The 13,002-nt window shown below is 46.1% G+C and overlaps 1 protein-coding gene across 1 annotated transcript in view; it reads left to right on the top strand.

Moving 5' to 3' along the window:
* Window positions 1–13,002, top strand: part of LOC135536902 (unconventional myosin-XV-like) — a 192,614-nt gene that overhangs the window by 95,554 nt on the left and 84,058 nt on the right. Inside the window, 5 exon segments of the mRNA XM_064963124.1 lie at window positions 3,047–3,114; window positions 6,289–6,333; window positions 6,335–6,397; window positions 10,391–10,466; window positions 12,272–12,482. Coding sequence (XP_064819196.1) covers window positions 3,047–3,114; window positions 6,289–6,333; window positions 6,335–6,397; window positions 10,391–10,466; window positions 12,272–12,482 — 463 coding nt within the window.

Here is a 13,002-nt window from a genome sequence, read left to right as displayed (position 1 = left end):
ACTAACCCTGTACCCTACTCTGTACTCTACTGAGTCAGACACTAAATCTGTACCCTACCCTGTACCCTACTGTGTCAGACACTAAACCTGTACCCTACCCTGTACTCTACTGAGTCAGACACTAAACCTGTACCCTACCCTGTACCTAACCAAGTCAGACAATAACCCTGTACCCTACCAAGTCAGACAATAACCCTGTACCCTAACAAGTCAGACACTAAACCTTTACCCTACCAAGTCAGACACTTACCCTGTACCCTACTGAGTCAGACACTAACCCTGTACCCTACTGAGTCAGACACTAACCCTGAACCCTACCCTGTACCCTACCAAGTCAGACAATAACCCTGTACCCTACCAAGTCAGACAATAACCCTGTACCCTAACAAGTCAGACACTAAACCTTTACCCTACCAAGTCAGACACTTACCCTGTACCCTACTGAGTCAGACACTAACCCTGTACCCTACTGAGTCAGACACTAACCCTGTACCCTACCCTGTACCCTACCATATCTGACACTAACCCTGTACCCTACTGAGTCAGACACTAACCCTGTCCCCTACCCTGTACCCTACCAAGTCAGACACTAACCCTGTAGGCTACTGAGTCAGTCACTAACCATGTACCCTACCAAGTCAGACACTAACCATGTACCCTACCCTGTACCCTACTAAGTCAGACACTAACCCTGTACCCTACTCTGTACTCTACTGAGTCAGACACTAAATCTGTACCCTACCCTGTACCCTACTGTGTCAGACACTAAACCTGTACCCTACCCTGTACTCTACTGAGTCAGATACTAAACCTGTACCCTACCCTGTACCCTACCAATTCAGACACTAACCCTGTACTCTACTGAGTCAGACACTAACCCTGAACCCTACCCTGTACCCTACCAAGTCAGACAATAACCCTGTACCCTACCAAGTCAGACAATAACCCTGTACCCTAACAAGTCAGACACTAAACCTTTACCCTACCAAGTCAGACACTTACCCTGTACCCTACTGAGTCAGACACTAACCCTGTACCCTACCCTGTACCCTACCATATCTGACACTAACCCTGTACCCTACTGAGTCAGACACTAACCCTGTCCCCTACCCTGTACCCTACCAAGTCAGACACTAACCCTGTAGGCTACTGAGTGAGTCACTAACCATGTACCCTACCAAGTCAGACACTAACCAAGTACCCTACCCTGTACCCTACCAAGTCAGACACTAACCCAGTAGGCTACTGAGTGAGTCACTAACCATGTACCCTACCAAGTCAGACACAAACCCTGTACCCTACCAAGTCAGACACTAACCCTGTAGTCTACTGAGTCAGTCACAAACCCTGTACCCTACCAAGTCAGACTCTAACCCTGTACCCTACTGAGTCAGACACTAACCCTGTACCCTACTGAGTCAGACACTAACCCTGTACTCTACCGAGTCAGACACTAACCCTGTACCCTACTCACTCAGACACTAAACCTGTACCCTACCGAGTCAGACACTAATCCTGTACCCTACCCTGTACCCTACCAAGTCAGACACTAACCCTGTACCCTACTGAGTCAGACACTAACCCTGTACCCTACTGAGTCAGACACTAACCCTGTACCCTACCCTGTACCCTACCAAGTCAGACACTAACCCTGTACCCTACACTGTACCCTACCAAGTCAGACACTAACCCTGTAGCCTACTGAGTCAGACACTAACCCTGTACCCTACCAAGTCAGACACTAACCCTGTACCCTACCAAGTCAGACACTAACCCTGTACTCTACCAAGTCAGACACTAACCCTGTACCCTACCAAGTCAGACACTAGCCCTGTACCCTACCCTGTACCCTACCAAGTCAGACACTAACCCTGTACCCTACCAAGTCAGACACTAACCCTGTACCCTACCCTGTACCCTACTGAGTCAGACACTTACCCTGTACCCTACTGAGTCAGACACTAACACTGTAACCTACTGAGTCAGACACTAACCCTGTACCCTACCCTGTACCCTACCAAGTCAGACACTAACCCTGTACCCTTCTGAGTCAGACAATAACCCTGTACCCTACTGAGTCAGACACTAACCCTGTACCATACCCTGTACTAGACCAAGTCAGACACTAAACCTTTACCCTAACACTAACCCTACCAAGTCAGACACTAACCCTGTACCCTACCGAGTCAGATACTAACCCTGTGCCCTACCCTGTACCCTACCAAGTCAGACACTAACCCTGTACCCTACCAAGTCAGACACTAACCCTGTACCCTACCGAGTCAGACTCTAACCCTGTACCCTACTGAGTCAGACACTAACCCTGCACCCTACTGTGTCAGACACTAACCCTGTACCCAACCAAGTCAGACACTAACCCTGTACCCTACCCTGTACCCTACCAAGTCAGACACTAACCCTGTAACCTACCGAGTCAGACACTAACCCTGTACCCTACCCTGTACCCTACCAAGTCAGACACTAACCCTGTACCCTACCAAGTCAGACACTAACCCTGTACCCTACCAAGTCAGACACTAACCCTGTACCCTACTGAGTCAGAGACTAACCCTGTACCCTACCAAGTCAGACACTAACCCTGTACCCTACTGAGTCAGACACTAACCCTGTACCCTACCAAGTCAGACACTAACCCTGTACCCTACTGAGTCAGAGACTAACCCTGTACCCTACCGAGTCAGACACTAACCCTGTACCCTACTGAGTCAGAGACTAACCCTGTACCCTACCAAGTCAGACACTAACCCTGCAACCCTACCAAGTCAGACACTAACCCTGTACCCTACTGAGTCAGAGACTAACCCTGTACCCTACCAAGTCAGACACTAACCCTGCAACCCTACCAAGTCAGACACTAACCCTGTACCCTACCAAGTCAGACACTAACCCAGACACTTACCCTGTACCCTACCAAGTCAGACACTAACCCTGTACCATACCGTGTGTGTGTTCATCTTTTTGTATCTCAAGAGGAGGACGGTTGTTTCTAGTTGTGTTGAAACTCTCTGTCTGTGTGTTGCTCCAGGGTCTCCAGAACAGACAGGGATGGCTCAGCAGCAACAGACCATCATCAACCAGCAAGCCATCATACTGGTTTGTCTCATTATACTATACTGAACAAAAATATGTAAAGTGTTGGTCCCATGTTTCATGAGCTGAAACAAAAGATCCCAGAAATGTTCCATAAAGCACAAAAAGCTTCTTTCTCCCAAATTTTTGTTCCCAAATGACATGCCTGTTAGTGAGCATTTCTCCGTTGTCAAGATAATCCATCCACCTGACAGGTATGTCATATCAAGAAGCTTATTAAACAGCATGAACATTCCTCAGATGCACCTTGTGCTGGGAACAATAAAAGGCCACTCTAAAATGTGCAGTTTTGTCTCACAACACAATGCCACAGATGTCTCAAGTTTTGAAGGAGCGTGCAATTTGCATGCTGATTGCAGGAATGTGCAACAGAGGTGTTGCCCAAAATGTGAATGTTAATTTCTCTACCATAAGCCGCCTCCAACGACATTTCAGAGAATTGGTCAGTACGTCCAATCGCCCTCACAGCCGCAGACCACGTGTAACCACGCCAGACCACGTGTAACCACGCCAGACCACGTGTAACCACGCCAGACCACGTGTAACCACGCCAGCCCACGTGTAACCACGCCAGCCCACGACCTCCATATCCGACTTCTTCACCTGCGGGATTGTCTGAGGAGGAGGAGTACATCTGTCTGTGATAAAGCCCGTTATCTGGGGAACAATTCATTCTGATTGGCAGGACCTGGCTCCCAAGTGGGTGGGCCTATGCCCTCCCAGGTTTACCCATGGCTGTGCCCCTGCCCAAATCCATAGATTAGGGCCGAATGGATGTCTTTCAATTGACTGATTTCCTTCTATGAACTGTAACTTAGTACAATCTTTGAAATTGTTGCATTTTATTTTAGTTCAGCATAAAAACTATCAATTCAAAAGCAAATCAATTTTTATTTGTCACATGCACCGAATACCACAATTGTAGGCTCTTACAGTGAAAGGATTTTTCTCAATTAAACTGAAGTAAAAATAAAAATGTGTATTTAATTTTTTTATAATAAGAAAAGAACAAATAATTAATAATACAAGAATATATATATTTAAAAAAATAAATAATTAAGGAGCAATAATAAAATAACAGTAGTGAGGCTATATAAAGGTGGTACAGTCAATGTGCGGGGACACCGGTACGTCGAGGCAACATGTAGGTAAAGTGACATAATAAACAGCGGCCGAATGCGGAGGGACAATGCAAATAGTCCAGGTAGCCATTTGATCAACTGTTCAGGAGTCTTATGGCTTCGAGGTAGAAGCTGTTAAGAAGCCTTTTGGACCTAGACTTGGTCGCTCCAGTACCGCTTGCCATGTGGTAGCAGAGAGAACAGTCTATGACTAGGGTGGCTGGAGCCCTTGGCAATTTTTAGGGCCTTCCTCTGACACCGCATGGTATAGAGGTCCTGGATGGCAGGAAGCTTGGCCCCAGGGATGTACTGGGACGTACGCACTACCAGCTACTACAGCCCTGTCGATGAGAATGGGGACGTGCTCAGTCCTCCTTTTCCTGTAGTCCACAATCATCTCCTTTGTCTTGATCACGTTGAGGGAGACGTTTCTATCCTGGCACCACACGGTCAGGTCTCTGTCCTCCTCCCTATAGGCTGTCTCATCGTTGTCGGTGATCAGGCCTACCACTATTGTGTCATCGGCAAACTGAATGATGGTGTTGGAGTCGTGCCTGGCCATGAAGTCATGGGTGAACAGGGAGTACAGGAGGGGACTGAGCATGCACCCTTGTGGAGCTCCTGTGTTTAGGATCAGCGTGGCAGATGTGTTGTTACCTACGCTTACCACCTGGGGGTGGCCCGTCAGGAAGTCCAGGATCCAGTTGCAGAGGGAGGTGTTTAGTCCCAGGGTCCTTAGCTTAGTGATGAGCTTTGAGACACTATGGTGTTGAACACTGAGCTGTAGTCAATGAATAGCATTCACACATAGGTGTTCCTTTTGTCCAGGTGGGGAAGGGCAGTGTGGAGTGCAATAGAGATTGGATCATCTGTGGATCTGTTGGGGTGGTATGCAAATTGGAGTGGGTCTAGGATTTCTGGGATAATAGCGTTGATGTGAGCCATGACCTGCCTTTCTAAGCACTTCATGGCTACAGACATGAGTGCTATGGGTCGTTAGTCATTTAGGCAGGTTACCTTGGTGTTCTTGGGCACAGGGACTATGGTGGTCTGTTTAAAACATGTTGTTGTTACAGACTCGGTCAGGGACAGGTTGAAAATATCAGTGAAGACATTGGTCAGTGCTCGGAGTACACGTCCTGGTAATCCATCTGGCCCTGCGGCCTTGTGAATGTTAACCTGTTTCACGGTCTCACTCACATCGGCTACGGAGAGCGTGAGAACACATAGTCATCAAGAACAGCTGATGCTCTCATGCATGCTTCAGTGTTGATTGCCTCGAAGCGAGCATAGAAGTTATTTCTCTCATTTGGTAGGCTCGTGTCACTGGGCAGCTCTTGGCTGTGCTTCCCTTTGTAGTCCCTAAAAGTTTGCAAGCCCTGCCACATCCGGCGAGTGTCGGATCCAGTATTGTACGATTCACTTTATGTACTGTAAGCTGCTATAATCATACTGTAATCTACTATAATGCTCTGTAGTAATGATAAAATACTTCTATAATACCACTATAAACATGCTACAGAACTTATATAATACTAATGTAATACTACTATAATACTGCTATAATAGAGTAATACTACTATAAACATGCTACAGAACTTATATAATACTGTAATACTACTGTAATCATACTATAATACTGCTATAATAGTGTAATACTACTATAAACATGTTACAGAACTTATATAATACTAATGTAATACTACTATAATACTGCTATAATAGAGTAATACTACTATAAACATGCTACAGAACTTATATAATACTGTAATACTACTGTAATCCTACTATAATACTGCTATAATAGTGTAATACTACTATAAACATGCTACAGAACTTCTATAATACTGTAATACTACTGCAATCCTACTATAATACTGCTACAGTACTTCTATAAAACTACTGTAATACTACCATAATACTGCTATAATACTGTAATCCTACTGTAATACTGCTATAATACTGTAATCCTAATGTAATACTACTGTAATACTGTAATCCTAATGTAATACTACTGTAATACTACTGCAATACTACTATGTTCCTGTTTTTTCAGGCCCAGCAGATGACCATGCAGGCTATGGCTTTCCAGCAGCAGATGTTGTCTTCCTTCCCCTCGCCCCCAGGCCCCTCCCACACAACCACCCCCCCGCACCTCCAGCCATGTGAGGACACACACACACACACTGACACATACACACACACACACACACTGACACATACACACACACACACATTTTAAATACTTAATTTGAATCCACAAATTAAAATAGAAGAAGGATTCAAACATTTCAAAGGTCTTTGTATGGAAACAGAGCAGTACCTCCTCCATACAGCTAGACTGACCATACCAGCTGAAACAGAGCAGTACCTTCTCCATACAGCTAGACTGACCATACCAGCTGAAACAGAGCAGTACCTTCTCCATACAGCTAGACTGACCATACCAGCTGACACAGAGCAGTACCTCGTCCTCCATACAGCTAGACTGACCATACCAGCTGAAACAGAGCAGTACCTTCTCGTCCATACAGCTAGACTGACCATACCAGCTGAAACAGAGCAGTACCTTCTCCTCCATACAGCTAGACTGACCATACCAGCTGAAACAGAGCAGTACCTTCTCCATACAGCTAGACTGACCATACCAGCTGACACAGAGCAGTACCTCGTCCTCCATACAGCTAGACTGACCATACCAGCTGAAACAGAGCAGTACCTTCTCGTCCATACAGCTAGACTGACCATACCAGCTGAAACAGAGCAGTACCTTCTCCTCCATACAGCTAGACTGACCATACTAGCTGAAACAGAGCAGTACCTCCTCCATACAGCTAGACTGACCATACCAGCTGAAACAGAGCAGTACCTTCTCCATACAGCTAGACTGACCATACCAGCTGAAACAGAGCAGTACCTTCTCCTCCATATAGCTAGACTGACCATACCAGCTGAAACAGAGCAGTACCTTCTCCATACAGCTAGACTGACCATACCAGCTGAAACAGAGCAGTACCTTCTCCATACAGCTAGACTGACCATACCAGCTGAAACAGAGCAGTACCTTCTCCATACAGCTAGACTGACCATACCAGCTGAAACAGAGCAGTACCTTCTCCATACAGCTAGACTGACCATACCAGCTGAAACAGAGCAGTACCTCCTCCATACAGCTAGACTGACCATACCAGCTGAAACAGAGCAGTACCTTCTCCTCCATACAGCTAGACTGACCATACCAGCTGAAACAGAGCAGTACTTTCTCCATACAGCTAGACTGACCATACCAGCTGAAACAGAGCAGCACCTCCTCCATACAGCTAGACTGACCATACCAGCTGAAACAGAGCAGTACTTTCTCCATACAGCTAGACTGACCATACCAGCTGAAACAGAGCAGCACCTCCTCCATACAGCTAGACTGACCATACCAGCTGAAACAGAGCAGCACCTCCTCCATACAGCTAGACTGACCATAACAGCTGAAACAGAGCAGCACCTCCTCCATACAGCTATACTGACCATACCAGCTGAAACAGAGCAGCACCTCCTCCATACAGCTAGACTGACCATACCAGCTGAAACAGAGCAGCACCTCCTCCATACAGCTAGACTGACCATACCAGCTGAAACAGAGCAGTACCTCCTCCATACAGCTAGACTGACCATACCAGCTGAAACAGAGCAGTACCTTCTCCATACAGCTATACTGACCATACCAGCTGAAACAGAGCAGTACCTTCTCGTCCATACAGCTAGACTGACCATACCAGCTGAAACAGAGCAGTACCTTCTCCTCCATACAGCTAGACTGACCATACCAGCTGAAACAGAGCAGTACCTTCTCCATACAGCTAGACTGACCATACCAGCTGACACAGAGCAGTACCTCGTCCTCCATACAGCTAGACTGACCATACCAGCTGAAACAGAGCAGTACCTTCTCGTCCATACAGCTAGACTGACCATACCAGCTGAAACAGAGCAGTACCTTCTCCTCCATACAGCTAGACTGACCATACTAGCTGAAACAGAGCAGTACCTCCTCCATACAGCTAGACTGACCATACCAGCTGAAACAGAGCAGTACCTTCTCCATACAGCTAGACTGACCATACCAGCTGAAACAGAGCAGTACCTTCTCCTCCATATAGCTAGACTGACCATACCAGCTGAAACAGAGCAGTACCTTCTCCATACAGCTAGACTGACCATACCAGCTGAAACAGAGCAGTACCTTCTCCATACAGCTAGACTGACCATACCAGCTGAAACAGAGCAGTACCTTCTCCATACAGCTAGACTGACCATACCAGCTGAAACAGAGCAGTACCTTCTCCATACAGCTAGACTGACCATACCAGCTGAAACAGAGCAGTACCTCCTCCATACAGCTAGACTGACCATACCAGCTGAAACAGAGCAGTACCTTCTCCTCCATACAGCTAGACTGACCATACCAGCTGAAACAGAGCAGTACTTTCTCCATACAGCTAGACTGACCATACCAGCTGAAACAGAGCAGCACCTCCTCCATACAGCTAGACTGACCATACCAGCTGAAACAGAGCAGTACTTTCTCCATACAGCTAGACTGACCATACCAGCTGAAACAGAGCAGCACCTCCTCCATACAGCTAGACTGACCATACCAGCTGAAACAGAGCAGCACCTCCTCCATACAGCTAGACTGACCATAACAGCTGAAACAGAGCAGCACCTCCTCCATACAGCTATACTGACCATACCAGCTGAAACAGAGCAGCACCTCCTCCATACAGCTAGACTGACCATACCAGCTGAAACAGAGCAGCACCTCCTCCATACAGCTAGACTGACCATACCAGCTGAAACAGAGCAGTACCTCCTCCATACAGCTAGACTGACCATACCAGCTGAAACAGAGCAGTACCTTCTCCATACAGCTATACTGACCATACCAGCTGAAACAGAGCAGTACCTTCTCCTCCATACAGCTAGACTGACCATACCAGCTGAAACAGAGCAGTACCTTCTCCTCCATACAGCTAGACTGACCATAACAACTGAAACAGAGCAGTACCTTCTCCATACAGCTAGACTGACCATACCAGCTGAAACAGAGCAGTACCTTCTCCTCCATACAGCTATACTGACCATACCAGCTGAAACAGAGCAGTACCTTCTCCATACAGCTAGACTGACCATACCAGCTGAAACAGAGCAGTACCTCCTCCATTCAGCTAGACTGACCATACCAGCTGAAACAGAGCAGTACCTCCTCCATACAGCTAGACTGACCATACCAGCTGAAACAGAGCAGTACCTCCTCCATACAGCTAGACTGACCATACCAGCTGAAACAGAGCAGTACCTTCTCCATACAGCTATACTGACCATACCAACTGAAACAGAGCAGTACCATCTCCTCCATACAGGGTTAGGGGTTAGGGGTTAGGGTTAGGGTTAAGGTTAGGGGTTAGGGTTAGGGTTAGGGTACGTTTGTTTATTCCATGTGTAACTCTGTGTTTTTTGGGTTGGGGTTAGGGGTTAGGGTTAGGCTTAGAGTAAGGGGTTAGGGTTAGGGGTTACGGATTAGGGTTAGAGGTTAGGGTTAGGTGTTAGGATTAGGATTAGGGGTTAGGGTTAGTGTGTTATTGACTGTATGTTTGTTTACTCCATGTGTAACTCTGTGTTGTTAGGGTTAGGGTTAGGGTTAGTGGTTTGGGTTAGTGTGTTATTGACTGTACGTTTGTTTACTCCATGTGTAACTCTGTGTTGTTTGGGTTGGGGTTAGGGGTTAGGGTTAGGGGTTAGGGTTAGTGTGTTATTGACTGTACGTTTGTTTATTCCATGTGTAACTCTGTGTTGTTGTTTGTGTCTCACTGCTTTGCTTTATGTTGGCCAGGTCACAATTATAAATGCGAATTTGTTCTCAACTGGCCCTACCTGGTTAAATAAAGGTGTTCTCAACTGGGCCTACCTGGTTAAATAAAGGTGTTCTCAACTGGGCCTACCTGGTTAAATAAAGGTGTTCTCAACTGGGCCTACCTGGTTAAATAAAGGTGTTCTCAACTGGGCCTACCTGGTTAAATAAAGGTGTTCTCAACTGGGCCTACCTGGTTAAATAAAGGTGAAATGAAAACATCAACCCTGTCACTCTCTTTATCTCCTTCCAGACTGAAGAAGCTCCAGAGAGCCCTTACCAGGCCAGCCTGAACCCCGCCCAGCACCAGCCCTCCTCCAGGCAACACAGTAGGTCAATAGATTCATTACAAATCAATGTGATTTTCAGGATTTTTTCTCTCTCATTTTGTCTGTCATAGTTGAAGTGTACCTATAAATTACAGGTCTCTCTCATCTTTTTAAGTGGGAGAACTTGCACAATTGGTGGCTGACTAAATACTTGTTTGCCCCACTGTAGCATATCATTACAGCAGTATGTACCGGTATGTTAGTTAACTACCTGACGTTAGTTGGCTACCAATACATCAAACCTGCCAGTATTAACTATATGCTATCTAACTAACTACCCAACTGTGTGTTCGGAAATTGCGTTTCGCTCTCAGAGTGGACACTGGACACTCTGGTTGATCCGATAGTTCTGACCTCACAACGGCAGTCAAAAGCACCCGAGCTAACTGGCTAACGTTGGCTAGCTACTTCCAGACACATAATGAGAGAACAGCTGACCATGTTACTCTCCCTAGCAGAGCTGGTTGGGCTGTTTTCGTGTTATCCAGAGCGTTGGTGAATGTAACTGTTGGCCTCATTTTGATGACGCTGTCTTTGACGATGTTTCCTGACCCCCGGCTCGTATTCAACAGGTTCAGAGCGTTGGTGTATTCGGCAGTTATTCTGCGCTCTCTGGCACACAGACGAGAGTCCTCTGAAATCAGAGCAGATAGCCGGAGGGAATTTACCAACCTATTGACTTGATTATTCACCTCATTCGTAGCTTAGCTAAGTGGTATAGTCGTTGAGCGTTCTCAATGGACATTATTAATGGAGCCGTAAGATGGCTAGCTAGTCATTTGCTATGCTAATAAGCTGGCAAGAAGTTGCATAGCAACAGCATCAACGTCCGGTAGACAGGCAAAGCGCTAGTACACTCAACTGAAAGGATACCGTTGGTTTACAGTATACTAAAATGAACTAATAGTATATAGTATGTAGTGTATACTCATTCAGTATGTAGTATACAGTGTGTTAGTATGGGTATTGGAACACAGCTCTAGACCTATAGACTAATAGTATATAGTATGTAGTATACAGTATGTTAGTATGGGTATTGGAACACAGCTCTAGTCTATAGACCTATAGACTAATAGTATATAGTATATAGTATACAGTATGTTAGTATGCGTATTGGAACACAGCTCTAGTCTCTAGACCTATAGACTAATAGTATATAGTATACAGTATACAGTATGTTAGTATGGGTATTGGAACACAGCTCTAGTCTATAGACCTATAGACTAATAGTATATAGTATGTAGTATACAGTATGTTAGTATGGGTATTGGAACACAGCTCTAGACCTATAGACTAATAGTATATAGTATGTAGTATGCAGTATGTTAGTATGGGTATTGGAACACAGCTCTAGTCTCTAGACCTATAGACTAATAGTATATAGTATGTAGTATACAGTATGTTAGTATGGGTATTGGAACACAGCTCTAGACCTATAGACTAATAGTATATAGTATGTAGTATGCAGTATGTTAGTATGGGTATTGGAACACAGCTCTAGTCTCTAGACCTATAGACTAATAGTATATAGTATGTAGTATGCAGTATGTTAGTATGGGTATTGGAACACAGCTCTAGACCTATAGACTAATAGTATATAGTATACAGTATGTTAGTATGGGTATTGGAACACAGCTCTAGACCTATAGACTAATAGTATGTAGTATATAGTATACAGTATGTTAGTATGGGTATTGGAACACAGCTCTAGACCTATAGACTAATAGTATGTAGTATATAGTATACAGTGTGTTAGTATGGGTATTGGAACACCGCTCTAGTGATGATGGTTTCGATTTTTCCAGCTGCGACACGGGTGGCCCCTCCTGATGCCTTGGTGCGGTCCAGGGCCCCCCCTCCTGATGACTTGGTGCGGTCCAGGGCCCCCCCTCCAGAAGGATTGGTCCAGTCCGATTTGTCTAACTCAGAAAGCCCCTCCCACAACATCAAGGATATGATCAGACAGTACCAACATCCATCTAACCCTGCACCCAGCCAGCCTGCACACACACACAGGTAACACACACACACCCAGCCAGCCTGCACACACACACAGGTAACACACACACACCCAGCCAGCCTGCACACACACACAGGTAACACACACACACCCAGCCAGCCTGCACACACACACAGGTAACACACACACACCCAGCCAGCCTGCACACACACACAGGTAACACACACACACACACCCACCCAGCCAGCCTGCACACACACACAGGTAACACACACACACCCAGCCAGCCTGCACACACACACAGGTAACACACACACACACACACACACACACACACACACACCCAGCCAGCCTGCACACACACACAGGTAACACACACACACACACACCCAGCCAGCCTGCACACACACTCAGGTAACACACACACACCCAGCCAGCCTGCACACACACACAGGTAACACACACACACACACACACACACACACACACACCCAGCCAGCCTGCACACACACACAGGTAACACACACACACACACACACCCAGCCAGCCTGCACACACACTCAGGTAACACACACA

This window comes from Oncorhynchus masou, unplaced genomic scaffold (genome assembly GCF_036934945.1).
Source record: "Oncorhynchus masou masou isolate Uvic2021 unplaced genomic scaffold, UVic_Omas_1.1 unplaced_scaffold_682, whole genome shotgun sequence".
In the NCBI taxonomy this organism is placed as follows: Eukaryota; Metazoa; Chordata; class Actinopteri; order Salmoniformes; family Salmonidae; genus Oncorhynchus; species Oncorhynchus masou.
This window is presented reverse-complemented; position numbering and strand designations above follow the sequence as displayed.